The sequence below is a fragment of the Arvicola amphibius genome, chromosome 6 (genome assembly GCF_903992535.2).
Source record: "Arvicola amphibius chromosome 6, mArvAmp1.2, whole genome shotgun sequence".
Lineage (NCBI taxonomy): Eukaryota > Metazoa > Chordata > Mammalia > Rodentia > Cricetidae > Arvicola > Arvicola amphibius.
Window position 1 is genome coordinate 4,429,974 of NC_052052.2, and position 24,748 is coordinate 4,454,721.

General features: G+C 43.8%; 1 protein-coding gene across 6 annotated transcripts in view; it reads left to right on the forward strand.

Annotated features, from left to right (window-relative positions):
• The first annotated feature begins 525 nt into the window (after window positions 1-525).
• Window positions 526-24,748, forward strand: part of Camta1 (calmodulin binding transcription activator 1) — an 811,989-nt gene continuing 787,766 nt past the window's right edge. For all 6 annotated transcript variants that reach the window (XR_005285810.1, XR_005285812.1, XR_005285811.1 and 3 more), the window contains exon 1: window positions 526-643. Coding sequence is in view for 2 of the 6 variants with exons in the window: in XM_038333569.1 (XP_038189497.1) it covers window positions 599-643 (45 nt within the window). In the remaining 4 variants the exon portion in view is untranslated. The remainder of the gene's footprint in view (window positions 644-24,748) is intronic.

Sequence of the window (24,748 nt, forward strand, 5' to 3'; positions counted from 1 at the left end):
AGCGGCTTCCCCGGGAACGTCCTTCAGCTCCGGGAGCACGCGGGAAAAGCCCCAGCACGCCAATGAGCGAGCGCCTTCCTCATGACGGTCACGCTGGGGGGCGGGGCTTCCCACAGCCGTTCCCGAGTTCCGGGAACCCCCTTTGATTGGTCTGGACGGCTTGGGAAACACTGTTGTGACGCCCAATCAAAACACTACGTCTCGGCCTCGAGGAAATATTCCGTGTCAGGCTCGTCCTGATTGGGCCGCCCTTGCGGGCTCCGGCCACTAGGAAGCTTTGTTTAGATCTGGAGGGCGGGTTTTCCTGGGAGTGGGTGGGGAGGGGGCGTTGATTCCAGACCAATCACATTAGTCGGTGCGGTGGTGATCAGCCAATGGGCTGGGTGGATAGGACGCTCCTCCCGGAGAGTAGTGAGACCCCTGGTGCAGCCCGATTGGTCACAAGAGCCGTGACTGGCAGTTGCACTACCCAATGGGCGCTGTGCGTGGGCCGCGGGGCGGGGCCAGGGCGGGTGCGCGGCGGCGGCGGGGTGGCTGGGCCGGCGGCGGCGGCGGTACGAGGCGCGCGCTTGGGGTCCCGGTCGCGAGGAGGAGGAGGATGTGGCGCGCGGAGGGGAAATGGCTGCCGAAAACAAGCCGGAAGGTGAGAGCCGGAGCGCGAGGGCCCGGGGCTGTCAGGGTGGCGGCGGCGCGGCGGGCCCGGGGCCGCGCCGGACATCCCGGGCATCGGCGGCGCGGGGCGCGAGCGCGGGGGCGCGGCGGGCGCGGGGAGGGCGCCGGCAGGGTGGGGGGGGGCGGAGCGCGGCCGAGTCCTGAGGTGACTCGCGGGCCGGCAGAGCGCGGCGCCCCGCACCCAGCCCCGGGGGCGGCAGGCCGGGGCGGGGGGCGCGCGGGGCGGGGGCCGGGCCCAGGGAGGAGGAGGAGGAGCCGCGGCACCTCCCGCACCCGGCCCGGGGCATTCCCGCCGCGCCGGCCAGGGCGTATGGGGGCCGCGGGGAGGAAAGTTTCCCGGGCCGCGGGGTCTCGCGGTCATCCGTGCCGGCGGCCGTGGCGGCGTCAGGGCCGGACATTCCCCTCCACAGCTCCCCTCGGGCCGCGAGGCGCCTCCTAGCGCCGGCGTGGGGGGTGTCCCCGCGCGGGTCCCCGCCAGGGGGCCCCCCTCGTGCCAAGCGCCCCTCGGCCGAGGCCCCGGGCGACCCCTCCCTCAGCAGGGCCGGGGCCCTCGTGCGGCCTCCCCGCCCCTCACGGCGTGCTCTGCCACTCTTGCCCTTGCACCCTCACTGCCGAGAGGGTGGGGTCTCCACAGTGCCTTGCCCTTTACCTTCGGTGACCCCGATCCTCGTCGAGCACGGAGGGTTCCGTGTGAGCCTGTCCCCCTTTTCCGGGGACTCCCGTGGGGCCGCGGAGCCTCGGCACGCCAGGTTTACCCTTCTTCGCCAGGACAAGGGGACTCAGGCTTACCCATGCTCTTCTTTCTTCTTTGCTCGCCCAGTGGCTCGCGGGGCCCTGTGCAGCCCTGAAGTCATTTCTCCATAGGAAGGCAGACACTTTTTCCAGATCTCTACTCTCCGCACACTTCCCTGGGTTAGGGTGAGCTCATTTCCTGAATACCCTTCGAGTTGCCCTCTTTCTCTTGGGGAAAACCGGACGCTCCAGTGCTCTTCTCCGCTGTCTGCCTCTCTCCTTGGAGTTCCCTGTCTGGGCCAGGGTGGGCGCCCCAGTAAGATGTAGGGCAGTCAGGGCTTCCGATGTGTCTACCACTTGAGTGAAAAGAGACCTCAGTGATTACTCCTTTCTCGAAGGAAAAGAAGGATCTATAGCTTCCTGTTCACTCTTGGGTTTTAGGGGGCACCCTTCACCAATTAACACCACCCCACTGGGAGAAGGGTCATGTGCCCTTGAATTTTGTGTTCTGATGCCTGTTTTCTGAGCAGTAAGAACCATACTTTATGTGTCCTACTCAAGAAGTCTTTGAATCTTTCTTGGAAATAAACTTCCCAACCTTTTTTTTTTTTTTTTTTTTTTTTTTTTGAGAGAACTCATATCCTCCTTATGGCTTCTGTTTCCCAGTCAGCCATATTTAGTGAGCCTGTTACCTTGACTTTTTCTAATTTTCTCAAATTGTATTCATGTTGGCTGGGTGAGGAGAAGCCATATGCCTTTCTATCCAGAATAGGGAGCGTAGACACCCTTGTCGCCCACATGCCATTTGAGAAGAGGTAGCTTGTGTGCTCCTTGTGGTACCAGAACCTTCTTTTGCCCTGGTATGTCTCTAGTGGGATCAAAACATTTCTTTGGATTTTGTACCTTTCAGGCAAAGGGGAAATGTCTTTCTTTCTTTCTTTCTTTTTTTTTTTTTTTTTTGCTGTTTTGGTTCTCTTTGGCATCACAGAGGTTGTGATGCTCTGCACAATTGTTGAAGACGCAAACCACTTTGTGCATACATGCAGTCACATTTGTACATGGAGAGAGGAAGTTCGAAGGGTCAGGTGACCACTCTTTGCTCAGTGTGTGTGTGAACTGTTAACATGCAAGCATGTATATTTATATATACATATCCAAATGTGTTGTTGGTGACTTCAGGCTTAGAAGAATCAGAAGTATTGTTGATAAATGCCGTTTCTTACCACTCCTTTATTTGTCATTTGTATTGTACTGAATAAGCAGAATGCCACCCAGAGCGGTCACCACACCTCCCCTGTGTGGAGTGCTTGCTGATGAGTGCCCAGACTTTTCCATTTGGAATCTAGGGATGGTATTCTCGGCTTGATTCTGTGGGGAGTAAAAGTTGTTATCTTGATTTTTTTTTTTTTTTTAACTGCAGTGTAGGAGAAAGATTTCCCGTGTTTTGGGAAAACGATAGGAAGTGGAGAAAAAGCTGTTTTTCCCTAATAGAACTGGGAACTGATGTCCTCAAACATGTCCCTGTTGTATTTCAGCCAATGATGTGAGAGATGCCGTGAAATTAGGAAAAGGTACCTTTGGAAAAGGTTCTCTCTGGGGCTGGTGAGTGTTGAGAGTTCAGCAGCTCTGGTTCTGTTCAGGTGCCTCACTGCCCTGTCTCTTGCATTTCCCTCAGCAGTTAAGTCTTACTTGTGTGGAGCCTCACCCTGCATCCAGCTCTGTGCATGTGCACACGTGCCTTTGTACACTTTCCTAGGAAGGGAGCCCTCTACCTTGATTTCCCAAGTAAGGAGATGTGTCAGTTGACTCTGGTTTTGCTTTTCAGCATGGTACCCACCGCCAGAAAGTAAAGCTTTTGGTCTGATTTTCCTGGGTGTGTCTGTGTGTCTTCCCCTTTTAGGCTGTTTTCATCCTGTACCTCTCGTTAGCTTAGGGGTCTTGTTTGTTTCTAGGGGTGTTAGTGATCCTTGGAAAAATGAAGAGTGGAATACCTGCTATATATGTTGGCATAGATCCAGGAGAGTCATCTTGTTTCTGGTGCTGCTCTTCTGTGCCCTTCTCCAGGCCACCAACTACCTTTGGGAGTTGTCCAGCAGGGTGCCACACATGGGGACTGAGCAAGGTGAGGTAATGAAGGTCCAGCTGCTTGTCAAAGTTGGATGAGCAGGCGCTTATGGTGTGGCTGGGCTCTGGTTGGTTAGGAATCAGTGCTTTCCTCCTGCCCTCTGCAGGGTTTTCTCTTGCAGTTGGCCGGGTTACTCTGGTTTCCTTAGTCACTTTGCTTTTTTTCCTTTGCACCTTTCTGTGCAAATATGACTTCCCCTTCTATCTCTCATTCACCAGCATTTGGGAAAGGACAGGTGATCTTTTTCTCTTGTCCCCTTGAAGACCTGACTCACCCTGTTTCTGGGAAATGTTGGGTTTCTACATCTCACCTTTCAGTGGATTCTGCATGTTGACGTGTGCACAGCAACCTCTCCTCAAGGTCAGATGGGGTCAGCTTTCCCTTTTCAAAAGACTAGCATCACTCTTGCTCTTGGAGGTGAGTTTATGTCATATTTAGCCACCTTCATTCTTTTTACTTTATCAAAAAATTGAATATTTTGTCTCTTTGAGACAGGTCATGTTTTTGTAGCTCAGGCTAGCCTAGAGTTTGTTGTGTACAACAGTTTGGCCTTGAACTTGGGGATCAGTCCTCATGCCTCAGCCTTCTGAATGCTGGAGTCACAAGCAGGGGGTGCCATGCCCTGCTCAGCCCCATTTTCTGAGGCTTTAGTTTTCAGGCCCTGGTGATTTTGGCTTTTCCCCCTGAAATGACCCTTTGGAGAATGAGGATGGAACAGTTTACCTTTGTTTACTAGGTGTTAGTCTGTGTGCCAGACAGATTTGAATTCTTTCTGATCTTGAGGTAGCCATTCCTGAGCCATTCCCTACACCCTGTTCATGACTTTGGCTCACTCCTTATGTCCTGTTTGTGGCAGCTTGGAGAAGAGGGTTCTCACATCCTTGGCCTCCTACAGTTGTGCCTATTGAGTCTTTGGTAGCATCTTAGTGTCTGCTCTTTTGACATAATTGTCGTGTCTGCTCTCCTTCACTCAGCTATTCACTCTGGAGCCCTTTCCTGGATGTTTGTTGTGTTTGTTGTGTGCAAGGAACTGCAAAGTTTAGTGACTTTTGCCTGAGACCATAGAGGATCTTGTTAGCCTTTTTTTATAAATGACATATTACTTTATCTATACTTGACTTTAACAAGGTCTTATAAACTTTTCTGAATTTTAATTTTTGTGTATTGTAATCTTACAAAAAAATACTTCAATAATGTGCTTTCCTGTGGAGCTTTTCCCTTCCATCCTGGAGGAATGGGAGTGGTGAAGAGGTTTAGAGGGTGTACTGGGAGAGGTGTTTTGCAGCTTTCCTCTAGGCTGTGGGGTTTGTGTTTGTGTGTATGCACATATAAGAAAGTAGTCACTCTTAATGTGACTGTCTAGGTACAATTTTTAGGTAATTTAGATACGTGGTTGGAATGTTTAGTATACATTAGAACAGCAGCATTACATACAGGTATCATATGCATGGAACATAGCATTTATACATAACAGATCATTTTTACATAAAGAGCTTTTAGAAAAGCATTCTTTTCTTATGATCTCCTTGGTTCACTGATCAAAGTTAATCTGAAGTGTGCTCATTCTTTTCCTCTCCCAAGTCAGGTTTTCCCTCCACAGAGGCTATGGAAGCTGTGTCTGTAGCTGTCACTCCTGTGGCAATCCTTACAGTCTGTGGATGGCTGTCCCTTTGTCCACTGGTTCTTTTGTGGTGACAAGTGATAATGTATCTCTTTGCATTTCTATTGCATGGCCCATCTTTAATATTTTAGTATTACGAAGTCATCATACTTTGCTTATTGTTCTGGGCAACTCAGGTTCTACCTCCTTTTCCCCTTCTGTGCCTGTAGAATAGGTGGGTGGCATGGGATCTAAGTCGCAGCAAGGGGACAGAGGTATTTATAATTGGAGTCTGAGTGAAGTGCTGTACTTCAGATTACTGAATGTCCCTGTGTAGGATTTTGGAAATTTGTTTTTGCTGAATTAATCTTGCTTTTTTCTGTCTCTGGTTAGATTGCAGTACAATTCTTTGGATATAGTTAATAACTATACCAGTCATTGGGAACTTTTGTTTGCAGAAAGTTGGGACCCTCTCTTAGAACTCCTCTGCCTCACTCTGTGCTGTGTTGCAATCTGATAGGGTAGAGGTGTTCTAATTCTTTGTCCACTTTACTTTAGGAAAGGGCACCTGCCTGCCTGCCTGCCTACTCACCCTCTTCTCTCTGTTCTGCTCAGGTTTTGGGTCAAGGCTGCCCAGACACAGTCATATCCTTTTGTTTATGCCATTATGGGTGTAGTACTCAGTTAACCTGTGGTTGTTAGCATTGCCATTAGAAGATGGAGATGGTCTGCCACTGTGTAGTATTTGTCGTGTGTGAGAATGTGTGTAGACACTCAGCACTTTACTGTTCTCCATAGTAAATACCGCCCGTCAGTGTGTTGAGGCACTGTTTCCAGGTTCCCTTTCTCTGTTTTGAGAATTACTGCTTGTATGGGTCTCCTGTAAAAACTGGTAATGCTTTTTGAGCATTTTAAAAACCTTGTTCTTGACTTAAAAAGAAATACTGTGTATCCCAGCGTGGAGAGACCAGCCAGTCACATTAATCTCTACTTTACTCTCTCTTAAGAGAAATGAACTTTAATTTTCAAATGGTTGACATAAGATGTAGGGACCAAGGTATCTTTTGTTTTAATGGTTCTTTTGTACTCATCCTAGTGTTCTGCTCATTCTTGATACAGTTGCATGTTTTGTTGTACCTGAGTTCTTTGCTCATTTAGTTTAGTCACTAAACTTAGTTTAGTTTCTCCCCTTTAGATTGAGCTAGGCCTCTCCCTGAAGCTGTTAGCACAGTGTGACTTTGAAGGAGGTGTGCTGGCCTGGACTGTCTTCTTCCCTCTGTTTTCTACAGGGTAGCTTTGCATGTACTGTGTTGTGCCTTGAAAGAAATGCCAAGCATGGCAGTGCTTAGAGACAAAGTAAGTGACATTATGTTTTACTTCCTCCTGCCAACCAACATCCAGAAACAGTAACAGTAACAAAATAATCCCAGACAAAGCAGTCTATCCTGAAGACTAGTTCTGATTGCTCCTGCTTATTTAGTCTGGCTTTGGTTATGTATTCTGAATGGCCGTTGTATCCTTTCTAGCAGACTGGGCAGTGTCTCTCCACTCTTCCTCATCAGTTACCACCTACCTAATGCCTTAATTTTTCTACTGTATTCCCACCTAATGTTTGCTGGCAACAGTTAATTATGGTGTCCTCTTATGAGTTCTCCATGTGTTGAGAATGGGGTGGAGACTGCCGTGACAGTGTGGACTCTTTGTCCATGTCAGCTGCACACTGTTGAAAACCTAGCTAGTGTCTGTCAGGATGGAGAAACCAGGTATGTCAGCCTGTTTAATCTTCATTAGTAAGATTTGTTCCTATGTGATGCTTCCAGAATGCGCTCTTCATCACCATCTTTGTTTCTCCATGTTTCTCTGTCTCTTTGTCTCTCTCTGTCTGTCTCTGTCTCTGTCTCTGTCTCTCTCTGGTGGGGGCAAAGTCTCATGTAGCCCAGGCTGGCCTTGAATATCACTGTGTAGTTGAGAATGACCTTGAGCTTCTGATCTGCCAACCAGGTTCTGGGACTGCGGATGTGCATTCATGGTTGGTTCGGAGGTGCTCTTTCAACTGAAAAAAACAACTCACACCTCTTGTTTCTATGTTTAAAAATGTATTATAGTTTTCTTTTATCAGGGTTGGTTGAGACTGCCAAGAATTATTTCTGAAGTCAGTTAAGTAAGGAATTTCTGTCTTTGTAAATTTAGACTTGGTTTTAGTCCCTTTCTGAAGAGTCTGTTATCCCCTTGATTTTTGAGGCAGTTGAATATCAAACCCTTTGGTGGAAATTATAAGAAATTGGTATGAAGTTTGAAATCATAGGAAGCACAAAGCTACAAGAGTGATAAAATTAGCAGTTAATGATTAAGACAACCTTAAGGTAGTAATTGGAAATGTAATTGATACTCTGTAACAGTCGAGTGTCTGTTTCCACCACAAAGTTGTTGATGGCTTTAATGATCTTAAAGTGTGTTTTCCCCCCTTTTAGAAAGTACTTGAGATAAAACAGTTTTTAGTGAAGAAAATCTAAAGTTTGGTGGAAGTTCAGCAGAATGGAACATTTCAGAACTAAATTCAAGATAAGAATTTTTATTTCGAATCCACAAGGGGGTAGTGGTGTTCTATCAAAGATGCTTGTGGAAGTTGAGGTGATCGCCAGCATTCCAGATCTGTAGATAAAACTGGCATGTTTGCATTTTAACTTAATAAGATCTCCTTTTCAAAATGTTTATTGGCAGAATTGTTTATTGCTTAAATTAAAAAAATCCATTTTGGTGAATGGCTATTTTAAGCTGTGCAGATGGTTAGTGAGACTGTCCTTGTTGTCTGCTTTGTAGAGGTCACGAAGGCTCTGAGGCCACTGCTGTTTTCTAAGGATGTAATAATCTTAACATTAGGGATCTAGAATTGGTGCCTCAAGTGTCTTGAATAGAAGGGTTTTAGAAAATTGTATCTAAACTTTACAGAGTTTTTAAGAAAATTGTATCTAAACTTTACAGAGTTTGTATTTTAGTATTTCAGTTCTGCCCAAAGATGAAAAATGTGATGTCTCATTTCTAGCTGCTTTAATAGTCCTGAATGAACCAGAGTTTTGTGATAGTAGTTTATGTTACATCATTCCATAAAAGTATCCTTTCCCTATCATAAAAATCTAAGCAGTTCTGCAGGCTCGTGAGTTTTACTGCTATGTTTAGAATTACTTATGATCAGTGTGTGTGGCAGAGCAAGCCAGTCTGCTCTTGTTGCTTTCACATGCTCTTTGTGGATGATAGGCCACATCGTGGGAGAAAGGTTTTTTTTAAACCTTTCTTATTGTATTATTAGTTTATATATGTGTGTGGCTGTGTGTGTATGCATGTAGGTACAAGAGATGTGAGCTGCCTAATGTGGATGCTGAGAATCCCACTTTTGTTCTCAGGAAGAACAGCAAGTGCTTTCAATTGCTAAGCCATCTCTTCAGCCCCAAGTGGGAAAACGGTTTATGATGGGGACGGAGATTATATCCTGTTTATTTTAACACCTAAACACACACGCACACCGCCTTTACAAAGTGCTAGTACTAACTCTAATAACCTGAAATAGTTCACTCACTCGTAAGCGGTGCTTGTTTGTGCCATATGCATGTCATTTCTGGGCTAAAGCTAAAAGGGTTTTTCTGTTGTCCTCTCCCTTCATTCTGAGCAGGGAAGGGCTGTTTTGTGAACCTTCTTTGCTTAGTGACTGGTGATTTAACATTCCAGAAGATAAATGCACACACACTTCCTTGTATCCCCCTGCTCTGAGAGCTGAGCTATGATGTCAGCATTTTCATTCATGAATTTTATGCTTCCATTTTTTGTTTTGTATTCCTAAACTGGCATATTCACAAATCATTTTACCACCAGTCAGTTCATAAGTCAACCATGAAAGATAGAATATGAGATGCCATGGTTGTTTTGTTACTGCTGTAGTTGCTCCTGCCAGTCTGCAGCAGTTCAGTTTGGGCAGGGTTGCTGGCCAGACAGCTTGAGATCTAAGACAGCAGTTTTAATTAGTTCATGGTTTTTGTGTAGAGCTATGTTGTGAACATATTGATATAAAAGTTTTGTTCTTGCTAGAAGGTTAGAGCGCTTTGCTATGTTTCTTTTGTTACAAAGGATATTTATTTTGTCATTTGCTGAGTTAGAGGATTCTACTTCATTTCAAAGAGGTTAAGCCTGGGGATCAGATTATGTTCCTATTGGAATGCATTTGGACTTCTTTGAGCATTCAGTTACTCTTGAAAAATATCAAATGACTTGATTATTCTTATAGTTTTAACGTTTCTGTCTTTGATATGCTGATGTTGTGGAAGGCATAGCATTCCTTGAATTAGAGTCAGATTTCAGTTCTCTGTATTGTACGCTCGTGTAGTTGTGGACTGTAGCTTCTCCTTCAGGGAGGTTACTACTTGTAATTAACCCAGTGAATACAGTCTTGGAAAACTCTAACTCGAGTTTTCCTCTGCAGGGCCAAGGTGGAGGCTTCTGGCATTTTTCATGCCTGTGGCTGGTGAATGGTTAGCTGTAAACAAGTTAATTTTTTTCTGCTTTCTTGAGTCTTCACTGACTTTCTGAATATTTAATTGCCAAGGACATTTAGAAATAGCAATGTTACTTTTAGGCAGTACCGTTTTAGCTCAGTTCATGGTTAGAATTGATGGTCAGAACTGCAGTCATTTCTCTTGATACCCATCTTTTTCTTAAATGTGTGTGTGTGTGTGTGTGTGTGTGTTTTGAACTCAAAGCTTTGCCAATGTTATCTTATTACAGATTTTTAAAAATTAATCTTTGTTTTGTATATTCATGTGTAAACCCTGATCATCATAGCTCACTTTTCAGATCCTATAGAGGTAAACAGTTCTGAAAATGACAGCATTCTACCATTAAATTCTCCTTTTTTAGGGTCAGCAGGATGACTTAGCGAATAAGGGTGCTTGCAACTGAGCTGATGGACCAGGTCCCTGTAAAACGTGATAGAAAGGGAATTGACTCCAGCAAGTTGTCCTCTGTCCTCCACATGCCTCCCACGTATAAATAAAAATTTTAAGTAAACAGTTAATGTATATAGGGATCAGATCAGAAGTTAGCTTTTGGTGTGGTGCCTTCCAGCTCTATGGGGGTAGTTCTGTCATTTAGCCTGGAACTCACTGGCTAGAATGGCAGGCCAGAAAGCCCCAAGGAGCCACCTATATCTACTTCCCAGTGGTGGAAGTATGCTGGTGCACCCAGTTTTTACATGGGTACAAAAGCACTTTACTGACTGAACTGACCCCTGAGACAACATTTTAATCCATGCGACAACTCATAGATACATCTAACTCCTTGTATCTTTAAACAGCTAGAACTTCTTGTGCCTTTATGTTGAACTGAGTTGTCTGATGGTAACAGGCTTATCTGTGAGCCAGGGTTTTTTTTTTTAATTTATATTTTTTTGTATATGTACTAAGGGGGAAGAAATCATTTTACTTCTGGAGATGCATTTGCAAGCACATATGACATTTTTTATTTTTCCTAAGAGTTGCAAGATTTTGACATTATTTAAATGTAATATACAGTTACGAGATAGTATATCATTCTTATGTGCATATGATTGTGTATGTATATATATAAAATTTGTGTAAAAAATAATTGTATGAATGTAGCTTTCCCCCTTGAAATACTGGGAGTAAGACGCAGGGCTCTGTGGATACTAACAAATACTCTACCACTCAACTACACACCTACTCTTATTTGTAATGTTGAAGAAAGGAATTCCTTCTATTCATTTATTCATTCATTTATTTATTTATATTTCTTTATAATAAGATGTCATTTTATTTTTTTAAATTTATTTAATTTTATTTACATATTGCATTTAATTAATGCATTGGTAAGAGAGTATTAGATTCCCTGGAACTGGAGTTATTGACAGTTTTAATCTGCCATGTGGGTGCTGGCAATTTAACCCAAGTTCTTTGGAAGAGCATCCCATGTGATTAACCACTGAGCCATCTCTCCAGCCTGAATTATTTTTTATTTAAATTTGTTCTTAAAATTTTAAGTTTCATGTGTTTTGGTTTTCTCTGCATGTGTGTTTGTGTACGTACCAACTTCTGTGCCTGGGTGCCATTGGAAACCAGAAGAGTGCATTGGATCCCCGAACTGTAGTTATATAGAGAGTTGTGAATACCATGAGGATGTGGGAATCAAACCTGGGTCCTCTGGAAGAACAGTCTGTGTTCTTAACCACTGAGCCATTTCTCCAGCCCTAGGGATTGTTTTTTTAAAGACTATATTTTTAGTTATGTGTGTGTGTGTGCATGCGTGCACATGAGCGCACACACAGGCTTACATGCATAATAATGCGTGCTAAGCCTTTGGAGGCCCAAAGAGGATGCTGGAACCTGCTGGAGTTGGAGTTACAGGTGGTTGTGAGACACTGTCATGGTGCTGGGAACTAATCTAGAGTCCATTAAGAGCAGTATGTGCTCTCAACTGCCTAGCCTAGCCAACTCTCTAGCCTCTAGCCCAGGCTTTTTTTTTTTTTTCTTTTCTTTTTTTTTTTTTGGTTTTTCGAGACAGGGTTTCTCTGTAGCTTTGGAGCCTGTCCTGGAACTAGCTCTTGTAGACCAGGCTGGTCTCGAACTCACAGAGATCCGCCTGCCTCTGCCTCCCAAGTGCTGGGATTAAAGGCGTGCGCCACCACCGCCCGGCTTTTTTTTTTTTTCTTTCTTCCCCCTTTAAACATTTATTTATATGGTAGGGGGAGACGTGGGTAGGTGCGTGGACAACTTGCTTGTGGCTGGCCTTGAACTAATAGAAAACTGCCTTCCTCTGGGATTAAAGATGTGTGCCACCACCACCTAGCCTAGAATATTAGTTAAATAAAATAAAAATGTGTTACCATTGCTTGTGTTGTAGAATAATTGTTTAACTATGTCACGGTGTGTTACATCTTTTTAACTACGTAAAGGTGTGTTGCTTTTGTTTATGCTGCATTTGTTTAATTATGTAAAGAGGTGTTGCTATTTTACCTTGCCTGCCTGAGGCACCTGAATGGTTTAATAAAAAGCTGAACTGCCAATAGCTAGACAGGAGGGCTAGGTAAGGCTGGTAGGAAGGAAGGAAAGGGTGGGGGAGGCAGGCAGCCAGCCAGCTGGAATCAGGAAAAAGCAGGATAGACAGTATGTAGATGAGGTAAATGTGCCCCAGGGCAACACATAGATTAACAGAAATGGGTTAATTTAAGTTAAAGGAAAAAACCTAGCTAAAAACAAGCCTAAATTAAGGTCAAACATTCATAATTAAGAGTAAGTCTCATGTCATGATTTGGGGACTAGAGGTTTAAAGAAACCCTCCTACACTTGCTGGGCTCAAATTCTGGTCCATCAGGCTTGGTGGAAAGTGCTTTACTAACTGACTGAGCCCTATTACTGGCCCCAAGAAAGAATTATTTAATGTTAAAATTTCGTAATTTTCAAAACTGTGTAGCTCTGTAGGATTTCTGAAAAGTTGGGGACTGCAATGATTAGACCTCACTTATTAGACAGGCCTCATGGCATTGGCATTATTATCCTTGGCCTACCCTGAATCAAGCAGTGATAGGCTAGTCCTCTGGTCACAACCCCAGAGGTTTTTAACAAGTCCCTTTGGTTCCTGGGTAGTGCTGTTCTTCCTTTCCGAAAGTAGCAGGGCTGATTGTGAACTAAGGAGCCCCACCAGCAGGCGTTTCTGCTGACTTTGCTGTTACTTTTGAAGCCTCTCTTTGGCCTCCTACCTCTTGTCTTTATCAGACAGTTCCCATCCACTTGTTATTTTTGACTTTGGCTCTTCTCAGAGATTGTGTCTTTCCCAGACTTCAGCTCGGTGACGTGAATTAGTTAATAATGATTGTGAGGAGATTGTCGTGATGGATATAAAGGGATGTCCTAGAAATGACCTCTGAAAGTTCTACCCATTCTGTCCCCTGATGATAAGAAAGTGACGGTGTGTGTGTGTGTGTGTGTGTGTGTGTGTGTGTGTGTGTGTATCACTTTCCAGCTGCGTTGCTGATACTAGCCTGCTCTGTGGAACCTTTCCTTTTGAAATGCCAATACCAGGTCAAGAATAAATTTGTAGGCTCAAACCATGTAAGGGGAATTTGAAGTATAGCCTTTGCTTTACCTCCTTTCTGCTTGCTGTTCATAGAGCCCCCCCCCCATATCGTATTTACATTCAAGAAAGTAAAATATTGTAAGATTTTAATGAAGATGTCAACACTGAAACACTCAGTCTTCTTAGGTATCCTCTGTCTTTAGGTATGGATAAGGTTTTATAGTTTTGGAATACACACACACACGCGCACACACACACACACATATACATATAAAACTAGTTGAAAAAGTATTTGCTGACTTCAGATATGTATGTTCAAGATAGTATTTATATTAATTTAACTGCGTTTTTTGGAGTTGATTAAGTGTTATTAAAATGTATTGATTGCCAGTAATTCAGTAAACACAGACTCTTCCTGTTAAACTCGAGGGTTGGGGAGTTGCCGTGGTCTACAGCAATCGATAGTATAGCATTTTTACTTGGACACAATCCCTGCCTGGGTTCTCCAGGTCGGCAGTTTCGGGAGGCCTTGAACATAATTCACTTTTTGAGTTTCTTTTATACTGAAAGATACAGGGGGGCAAGTTCAAGTTCCTGGTGTTTTTGTAAATATTCCTTGCCTTGTCCTTCTATCTCTTCTGTTATGAAATATGCTGGCTGAGTTTGTTGGCTTTGACAAAGCTTTGGTGGAGGTTTCTTCCTCATTTAATTTTATTGATGGAAGCTGTTGTGCTAAAAAAGAAAGCTATAGCAAGTGGAAAGGTGGTGAGTGGGTACTCAGAGCTTTTGAAGTACTTGTCTTTCTTTCTAGGGGTCCTCCAGAAATTGATCATAGATTACTTGACCAAATTTAGAGCCCAGAATTTACTGCAGGCATTTCAGTGGGAAGAGATATCTGTTTGCTGTACTAGTCACATTATTCTAGTGAACCATTGGTGCTTGTGCAAGTGCCTTCTGATGCAAGTGTGGTGATGGGATGACCACTTAGCTTGCCCGAGCACACCGTCAGCTTTTGTATGTCCTCTTGGTATTTGTAGTTCCTCTGCCTTCTGGTTATGCCATGCCATTTCCTGCTCTGGTGCTTCAGTTGTAGGGACTGCTCTTTGCTACCTTCTGCACATCCTGCCAGTTCTGTCCTGCAGAGGTTCCTTGCTCTTGGCATTTGGTGAAGAGGTAGAACTGTTGGTTGAGTGTTAAAAGTAAGCAGTGATAAGTGATGGACAGTGTGCATGGACTTCCTTACTGCCACCAAATCATGTGTTCAAAAATGGCTACAACTGTAAATTGTGTGTTGGGTATGTTTTACCACCTTTTAAAAGAAGAGAAAGACACGGTGATGTCTCATTTTTAAGCCTGTAATGCATTCTAGGTTAGCCAGCCAGGTCTTTATAGTGAGTTCCAGACCAGCCGTACATAGTGAAGTCTTATCTCAAAACCAATTAGCACAGTTTGGGTTGTAAGAAACCCAGCAACTTAGGACAGGCTAAGTGGGGACAGATCTAGTCTGGAGCAGACAGAGACTGAGTTTCTGGGACAGTTAGTGAAGCAGCAAGATAGTCTGGAACTGTCCCTGGTGTGTCTGCACTGGAGGTTTTCTCTAGAGACACTTTGATGAGCTGGGATCCCGGTTTTCATGCCAAGGCCCCTGTCTCTTCTGTGTCGTCGTCCCCCCCCCCCCCCCAGCAACTGAGCTTTCTTTATTCATTTCTTGGCTTAAGTTCATGTAGGTGTCACCTACTCTGGCCACTAGTCATGACTCATGCTTGTCTTGACTCTAGTACTCACCATCATCTCACGTCACCTTTGATGGCTCAGTAGGTACAGAAATGCTCAAGACAGAATTAGACTGAAGCCTGCTTTGTGTCCATAGGTTAGGTGTTTGTCCTGGTGGAGGTGGGCTAGGATGAGTGGCCTGCTAGTTACATAGAGGGGTTAAGCAGAGAAGAGATTGTGAGAAGGGGTTATGGCACCTTAAATTGACTCCACCAAGCAGTGTAAAAGATACTGTGGGCTGGCAAGACAGCTTAGTGGATAAAGGTGTCTGACACTAAGCCTGACCACCTGAATTTGATCCCCTGAACCACATGGTAAAAGGAAAGAACTGACTTCCTGCAAGTCATCTTCTCATTTTGCACAAAGGCACACGTCACAAACAAATAAATAAAATGTAATGGGAAATGTGCGTTGTAGCTACAGATTGGAGACTGAGGGGCTTGGCCAACCACCCTTGGTGTATGAGAAATAAATCACTAGTGGGTGGGTGTTGTGATATAAAGCTTGTGCTTTGAGTGTGCAAAATGGGACAACCAGCATACAGTGAATTGTGTATTCTTTGCCCTTGGGTGTTAACAGGTATGTGTTTTGGGGGTGCATGTCACTGTCAGTTGAGGTCTCAAGGTTCGGATCTTTGGGTAGGCTTCATTTCCTTTCCCCTGGTTGTGGGCAATCAGCTTAGTGGTTGGTGTTCTGCATCCTTAGGTAAACATGGAAGACATGCTGGAGAGATGGCTCTGCACTTGAGTGCTTGCTGTATTTGCTCTTGTAGTAGGGCTAGCATTTGCTTCCCAGCACCATGTTACATGTCTTACCTGCCTTTGACTCCAGCTCTAGAAATCTGATGCCGCTAACCTCTGCATACATACATGTATATACCTAATTAAAAATAGTGCCCCGAGAATGGGTATGAGAAGAGCTCAGATGTCTTAGTGCCTGTGGCCACTTGTGTGCACCTCATTGGGTCTTTCCTTCACATCTCTTTACTGTCCCTTATCTCTTGCTTCTCCTGATTTCTCATAGCATTACCGAAAGCAAATTGAAGACTTTGAAAGAACACTTTGGAGGACTGTAAGGGGTGGAGAGCCTGTGAACTTTCTACATCTAGAGGGGTTTAGGAATTGATGTTTCATAGTGTTGACCTTGAGTAGATTGTATGCAGGGAAGCATTGCTCAGTATTGTGCTCTGCTTTTAATTAAAGGTGGAAGTGTAAGGAGTCTCAGTAGTTAAAAGGAATTGATTCTTTGTGTGTGTGTGTTTCCTTTTTTGAGATACAGTCTCAGGGAGCTGAGGCTGTCCTAGAATTCTGTATATAAATAAGGCTGGCTTCGAACTCCTGATCTTCCTACCTTTACTTCCTAAATGCTGGAATTAAAAGTGTCGCTACACCCGGCTTGGTTCCTTTAAAAAAAAAATAACCTTGTTAAGGTAGACTTCATATATCATCACATAGACTCGATGGCCATTTTTGTTCTTTGGTATATTAACAATCATGTTGATGTCTCAAATGCATAAATCCCACAGCTTACTCAACACTCCAGAAAGAAAAACCTGCTAAAATCAAAGCACACTGCGTATATGTATGAAAATGTCACTAGGGAATCCAGCATTTTGTACAGTAATACAAATAAGATTTTGTATGTTTTTGGAGACATTCTGTGTTTTATGACTTGGGCAGTTACTAATCTGCCTCCTGTCTTGGTGTATTTGTTCTGGACTCTGTTTTGTGTTGTGTGACTGTCAAGTTTCTGTTGGGATGATACTCTGAAGTTTGTGTTTCTGGGTATCACATACCCTATAAGTAAGTGTCTGCCACATCCTGAGTGTCTGTTCACCAGTGAGTGAGCATGTATCTTTCTTGTTAGGAATTGCAGCTGGGAACCTGGGAAAAGTTCGGTGTAGGCATGTTTTCTGTTCTCTCCAGTAGCATGCCTAAGGGGGAAGTGCTGTTTTACAGTTTACTCTGCTCTTAATCTGGATTCTCTGCACTGTGGCTGCTCTCCTGGTGCTCCCACCAGCAGGGCTGAAGATTCTGGTTTCTCCCTTGCTAACACTTGGCTACTGATTGCCCATCTTTGTTACTTTTGCTGTTCTTACAGATGGGAGTTGACAGTCATTGTAGTTTTAGTTTGTATTTCCCTGATTACTGATGGTGGTATCTGTTCATAGATGTTGGTTATATGTGTGTGTCTGCCTGATTTATTTCTATTTTTTGTAGAGTCAGTTTTTTTTTTCCTGCTGAATTGTAAGAGTTTTTTCTATATTTTTAATAACAGTTCTTAACCAGATATTTTCCTCTACTTAGTGGGCTGTGTTTTTATCTTCTTGATTGTCTGTTGAAGCATAGAACTTTGCAAGTTTTGGTAAGGTGCTATCTGTCAGTTGGTGTCACAGGAAACCATGGCCTCATTCAGGGTCAGGAAACCCTACATCCATCCTTTCTTAAATCTGTAGCATTAGCTCTCATATTTAGATTGCTGGTTCATTTTCATGTTAGTTTTTGTTTGTGGAGTGAGGTAGGCTTCTAGTTCTATGTGGATGTCCACTTGCTAGTTGTTTAGTACTGTTTGCTGAAAACACTGTTCTTTCCTCATTGAAGTGTCTTACCCTTGTTGAAAGTGGTTTGACTGTCAACGTGAAGGTTTTTTTTTCTGGCGCATCAGCCCTCAGTTGCTCTCCCTACACATGTCTGTCCTGTGACTAGAGCTTTAAGAGCATTTGTTTTGTTTTGAGGGACGTTTTGATGTACTCCAGGCTGGCCTCTGCAATCCTACTGCTTCAGCATCCTGAGTGCTGGGTTTGCAAGCCTCCAGCTGTGTTCTTTTTTAGGATTGCTTTGGCTAGAACACATTCCTGTGTTTATTTGAATATTAGAATCAACTTTCCAGTTTCTACAGAAAATGCAATTGAGATTATGTTAAATCTGTATCTATTTGGGGAGTTAAAATCCTGCTGATGGATCTGCCTGTATGCTTTGTAACTCCTGCTTAGCTCAGGAAGTGGAGCATCTCACCTTATAAGCATACTACTACCTGAATTTATCAAGGCAGTGAGCTGTCTTTGCAGAGTATTCAACAGCAAGCAGCTGTGCTACAGCCTGTGTGTTCCTTTGATCTGAAAGTTTGCTGGTAGTTTGCCTCTATAGGAAAAAATTGGCATTCTGGTTAATAAAGAACATAGTGTGTGTGTGTGTGTGTGTGTGTGTGTGTGTGTGTGTGTTTATGTCTAATTATTGGAGGTGGAACGTTGTTGGAGGCAGAGGATATTCTTGTATTTACTGTGGGCCATGTGTTACTGTTCTTTTGAGTGAAGTCATTTACTCAGCAGATAATAACAGTCTCTGTGCAAAGCTCAGGAAAGGACAGACAGCTTTCACTCCTGCCCTCACAGAGCAAATGGGGGTGGTGGGAGGAATGGGGGGAGCTTGATATTAGTCAGGTTGTCATGTGAACTACAGGTGGGATTCAGTGCTCTCAAGGCAGATGTAATATAGAATGAAGGCTAACCTGAGAGGGTGAAGGCTTTTGGAGAAAACTTTGGAGGGCTTGTGTAGCATAACTGTGGAAAGAATTATAGAAAGAGTTCTGGGTGACCAGGTGGGCTGGTATTTTAGATATGTAGATATTTTTGGGTTATATTCTGACTCTGTAACTTTTAAAGTTTATTTTTGTTTTCAGTAGAAGAGGAGAATCGATTGGATAAAGTTGGTTCTCCTTTAAGGAGCTAATGAGGGCTCTTTGGCTCCACTTTATACACAGCTCAGCTACACACACACCATGTTGAAGTTTTCAGATGGATAAAGTTGGTTCTCCTTTAAGGAGCTAATGAGGGCTCTTTGGCTCAACTTTACACACAGCTCAGCTACACACACACCATGTTGAAGTTTTCAGATTATGATTGTGTGGGGGAATCTGTACTTTCTCATGGTTATGAACAAGAACACATCTACTCTTGATCTAGAAAGGTGCCCCTTCCCCAGAATGATTGTGAGCCCCCAGCTCACATTTGCTTGATGGCTCTACCTGTCTGACTCTGGGTTTCTGTTTAGATGAGACTCATATATGCCTTCTTGGCCTCTCCTCTGATTGGCTATCAGCATGTTTGCTCACTCTTCTATTTCCTCAGTTACATACATATTTCTGGAGGATGGGTGTGAGTATCTGGATTTCACGTCATTTGTTTAGACATAAGCTGATGAACAAAGCAGGGATGATCAGTGTCTAGAGAAAACCATGCCTGACAAGAACTCTTGATAGTGTTGATTGAAGAAAGAGCTAGTGGACCTTAGTATGTGCACATGCTCTCTCATACACACACACATACACACACTGTATAAGCGAATGAATGTAGACCTTGATAGAAGATGCCTCCTAGATTTTGAACCACATCTACTAGCAGCTTGGAGAGGCCAAAGTGAGATGTGAGTGCAAGAGAAAAATGGTGCAAAAGTATGTGCACACATAGCCACATTGGGAATGTGGGCCCAAGGGTTAATCCAGCATATTTTGTTTCTTCATGGCATTGTCAGACAGCAAGGGTACTTTGCCATTAAAGTTCATGGCAGGCAGTCTTGGCACAGGGCAACGTGGAAAATGGTGAGTTCATTTGGAGGTTTCTGCGGAATCATAAACTCCATAGAAGCCATAGCCTTGCTGGACTGATTCAGTGTTGTGTCCCTCCATCCAGAGCAGTAACTGCAGTTTGATTGGATAGAGTGAATGATTGCAAAAGAGTTAGGAAAACTCTGTGTAGTGCTTGAGGTTGCCATGGGGAAAAAGAAGGCATTTGAGGGTAGAACGGGGAAGAGAATAAACAGAGGCTGGCAATGAATGGCCAGAGAGGCAGCCGCACAGGAATCGAGGTCACTGTGTATGAGGCTTGGGAATGGGTCATAGTTGTCATGTTGCTGTCAGAGCAGAAGAGAAGAGAGGAGTAGAGATAGGTGAGTCATTCTTTGGAGAATTTTAGTGGCAGGGCTTGAGAGGTGGTTCAGTGGTTAAGAGCACTGGCTGCTCTTGTAGAGGACCCAGGTGTTTCTCAATACCTACATGGCAGACAGATCACAGCCTTCTGAAATGCCAGTTCCGGGAATCTGACACCCTCTTTAGGCTTCTGCATGCACCAGGCACGTAAGTGGTGCACAGACTCAAATGAGGGCCAAACACTCATTAAAAAAATGAATTTTGGTGGTGAATGCAGATTATCCAAGGAAATGATAGTGAAATGATTGTTTAAGAAGATAAACAAAAACGGGGCAGCCATACCTGTTGGGCTGTGGCTGTATAGTTAATCTACTGGTGCTGTAAAACATGACCACAAACTGCCGCTTAGAACATGACAGGCTATTACCCTAAGGTTCTTTGTGAGTCTGAAGTTCAGAAGGGTGTGGCTAAGTGGTGCCTAGGGCCTCATGAACCTATCAGCCATTTTGGTGTTAGTCAGGGCTGGGCTCTCATGGGGAAGGATCAGCTTCCAAGCTCCCAGGGTCATCTGAGGATTCACTTAGTGGGAGGCTACCCTCATTCCTGTTAATGAGCCTCTCCCACTTGGCATTTTCCTCTACCAGCCAATGAAGAGTTGGGTAGCAAGATGATAGAAGTCACAATCTGTTTCACCCAGGAAATGAAAGCTATACTGGTGTAAAGCAAGTACACCCACACTCAAGGCTTAAGACTGTATGAAGATGTCAACATCAGAGTGGGGATTGGAGTAGGTCCGTTGTGAAGTTTGTGCCCTACAGTAGGGAGGGAGGGACAGTGTGACTAGGAGACACTAGTGCTTCAAGTGGAGGCCCTTTGGTTGCAGGTGGTAGGATGGAATTTGGAGTGATGGGAAGTTTGAAAGAGATTTTGCAAATGAAGGTTAAGATGTGACCATGTGATCATGCTTTTCAGGTACCTGTATCACCACACTATGGGCATACATAGATCCCATTGCTGTCTTGTAACTGACCCTGCTCGTCTACCTTGGCCAGCTCAGGTGTCTTCCTCCATCTGTAACATCAGGATGTTGTTGAGAATGAAAAAGAGTCAATCAGTTTGGATGTATTTTATATCTCACACAAACAAAGGGACAAGACTGCTCTTTTGCCCTGATATTACATAGAATGCATGGGATTTAATGGCATTTTCTCTGCTAACTTGGTTTCACTGTGTTGTTTGTAAGTTGTGAACTGGGCTGTGTCTAACATTGTGCTATTGGGGCCGTGAGAGGAGCTTTTATAGCAGATGAGCCCAAGCTGCTGCACCTTTCTAAACCTTGTGTCCAATTTTTATTGTTTTAAAAAACAAACCAACAAAACTTGTCCTTGCTGTCCCAGCACTCTTGCTTCTGTGTATGCGTAGGATTTTAGCACTGTTTTCTTCCCTTTGGATTTGTTGCCACTGATCTTCCCAGGGCTTGGCAGTCTGAAAGCTAACCTTGTTAGAACTCTTGAGTAGTTTAGTGGTAGCCATGCTAGGAATGTGGGTCTAAAGCCATTTCCTTAGTAAAAAAGGTGAGGTGATGCACACGGACCTTCCTAGCTCTGCTGTATTCACATTGAGGCTTACTTGCTTCTACACTCCTGCTGGGGTTAGGGCAGGCATGTCTGCCATTGTCTTGGCCTGGGTCTCATTACTTTTGTGGAAACAGTGTCATTTTTTTCCCTTTAGATTTAGTTTTAGGGCTGTAGTGATAGGTGATGGATGGTAAGGTTCATAATCCAGAAAATGCTTGAAAAGTCCTGAAGATCTTTAGACAAGATTCGCACTGAGGACTGCCTTGCTTTAGCCTGTTCACTTTTCCTACTCCAGCTCTGGGAACTTGCTTGGTGGGGCAGCATTCCAAGTTCTTGAAGGCGAGGAGTTGTACAGGGAGCTTGCCTCCCTGCCAGTGATCAAGTCAAATGCCCAGACTTGCTCTTGTCCTTTTTCTAGAATGGCCATATGTCTGCTGCTACCAGTAAGATTAAATTTAAGATTTCCTGTGAGATGACACTTGTGACGTGACGTGGTGGACGATTCTGTTCATGTTTCACTCCGTCTCTGAGGCATTTACAGACATCGCTAACACAGGGTCAATTAGATCTTACATGACTGTTTTCACAGTGTTCCTTTGGAGCATTTGTACAAGTGAAGACATTTATTAAACATTGTTTTGTTTTCAGACTGTTGAATATATTAAACTTATGAAAATTATAACAATAGTATGAATTATATCTGTAATCCCCCCCCCCCCCCATTCTGAGACCAGTTTATAACCTACCCACATCTTTGGTCATGGTGAATCAGTCTGGATGCATTCAAAAACTAGTTCTGAGAAACTGCTTAGGTCTGCAGCTTTGTTGTGGTCTGTCCAAAACACTTGCTTGCCTTTGAACCAAACTCTCTTGGAGAGCCTGTCTTCAGTTCTCCAGCTCTCTTAGCAGCTGGTGTCGCATTGGTTTATTTTGCTTGCTGAAGGAAGGGAAGAGCTGTCATCTAGACTGGCCCCTTTCCTTGCAAGTGTTTGCCTTGTTTTTTTCTCTGCCCTTCCAGAGTGTTGTGAGGGTTCTGTAGACTGTAGCCCTTAGGGTATTTCAGATTTTGTGAAAGGTGGTGAGATAGATGAGCTGAAAGTATTTTTGTGCTGTTGTATGTACAGGACTCCTTCCCCCCAATGACCTTTGTAGTTCAGGAAAAGGATAAAGCATCTTGTATTGGTTCTTCAGTCTCAGATGTCATTAACCTGATTTCATGGAGTGTCTCAAAGTGTGTCTTTTGACAGACCTTGTACTTTCTTATTTAGCAGGCTTGTATTATAGCCAAAATTTTAATATATTGGTTCTTAGTGCCTGTGACAATTCATTTTGCCCAGTTTCTTGAATGAATAAAGAGATACGACTTCTTCTAAAAAATATCTACAACATTGCTGGACTGAGACTTCTTGGTATGATCTGTTGCTATGTGGACAGGAGTGCCAAGAGCCCGTATCTCAGAGCGGTGTCTGGTAACTGCAGAGTATGGTATGGCAGGGCTGCATTAGCAGAGGCAGGAGGCCTTGAGTAAAGCCCAGGGCATTGTGCTTTCCTTTCCTTGAACTCTTGGCAATGCTGATCATTTGTAAATGCCAGAAATACCCGAACTTCTTTTATGTGGCAGACTTTGAATGAAGCACTGCAGATAATGGAATGAAGAGGCTAGACAGACATCCCTTCAGGGCTGTCCTTGATACACAATCAGATTTTGAGGAGTTAGAAAATGTTTATCAGGGAAGAAAAACTTCTGGATTGGCTTTAGATGGAGACCTAGGGATTAAAGGTGGCATTTTAGGTTAGTTGAAGACGTTTCTGAAAGGAACAAGTCTTCTGCAATTAAAGGCAGTTTACAGATGGCATTATTCTGAGATTGCTAGTGGGTCCTGAGCCTGTTGCTTTTCTGGGCCTTTCTCTACTGCAGTCAGGAATGACTTTGTGGTCAGTTCTCACCAGTAGAGTGAGAGCTGGTGAGTGAGCCTCCTAGCTCCTGGAGCTAGACACTCCTGGCTCCTAGAGTGTCTGGGCATGAGTCTGTACCATCTCATCTGTCTCAGTGCAGAGGAGCTTAGAGACCCAGGAAATCCCTGCCATCAAATAGAAGGAAGTTGATGCCAGAGCTGCTACTTGGAGATTGAGGGACACAGGGACACTTGTTTGGGACTTTGGCATGTGCTAATATAGATATTGATGGTGCTTGAGCTTATTAACATAGTTTATAACTTTCTTTGCCTTACTCATGAGATATTATGCCTAATGCTCTGTGAGACTGGTGAGGTGCTAGCTGTTACTCTCTTTAATCTGATTACTTATATGTAGTGACTGAGTTTTCAAGAATCAGTCCAAGTCTTGATAGAACAGGTGACAAAAATGTTTAATGTATCACTTGTAATTGGGACAGTGGCTTACTGCATTTAATATAGCTGCTTTCCCCTTTGATTTAATAAGCTCTGTGGCCCCTTAGCTAGTTTTAACATTCTCGATGTTTACTGCAACAGCTGTAAAGAGCTTTCCTCCTGTCACTTCTCTCTTTCAAGGCCTTTAGTCATTTACTGTATAGTATTTATTTTATTAATTCATCTAGAGACTGCGTGCGCATATGGCAAAAGTGCCTGTGTATGACATCCTGACCTAGGCTCTGAAAAGACATGGTGAGGGAGGTTCCTGCCCTGTTCTTATTACTGCACTGGTAGTTCTGTATCTGCACAGCTGTCATTTCAGCCCTAAAACAACTGTGTCTCTTGTTCGTATTACGTTCTTTTCAGTACTGCCTCCTCACCTAAAGTAGTGTAGCTGTTGCAGGCATTGCTCCTTTTAGGTTTTTTTTAGCTTCTTGTTTGCATATTCTGGCATAGTTTTAAAAGATTCTCAAAGTCTGTACAACACATTTTTAGTTTGTAGAATTAGGAAGTTGAGGAGTACCAGGGCTAGAAGATCTAAATTCTAAATCCTAATCTCTGAAGTTGGTTATCTGATTCCTGATGGTCAAGGTGTGGCATGAATCACAACATTGGTGTCTTACGGGGCTTGTTAGAGAAGGATTTCTGGCTCCATAGAGACCCATGGATCAGAATTCAGGGTTGAATAAGGCCCTGCGATTACCAGTGTGAAGGGAAAGTAGAAGTCTCGTTCAAGGTCGCCCTCCATTTGACTCGCAGAAACAAAAAGTTAGAGTGGTTGCCCAGAGTCACCCAGCTGTTTATTTCCCACTGTGGAGTCATTTGTGAATCTGCACAGAAGATAGTTAGATTTGATATTCTGCCTTCAATAATTAGA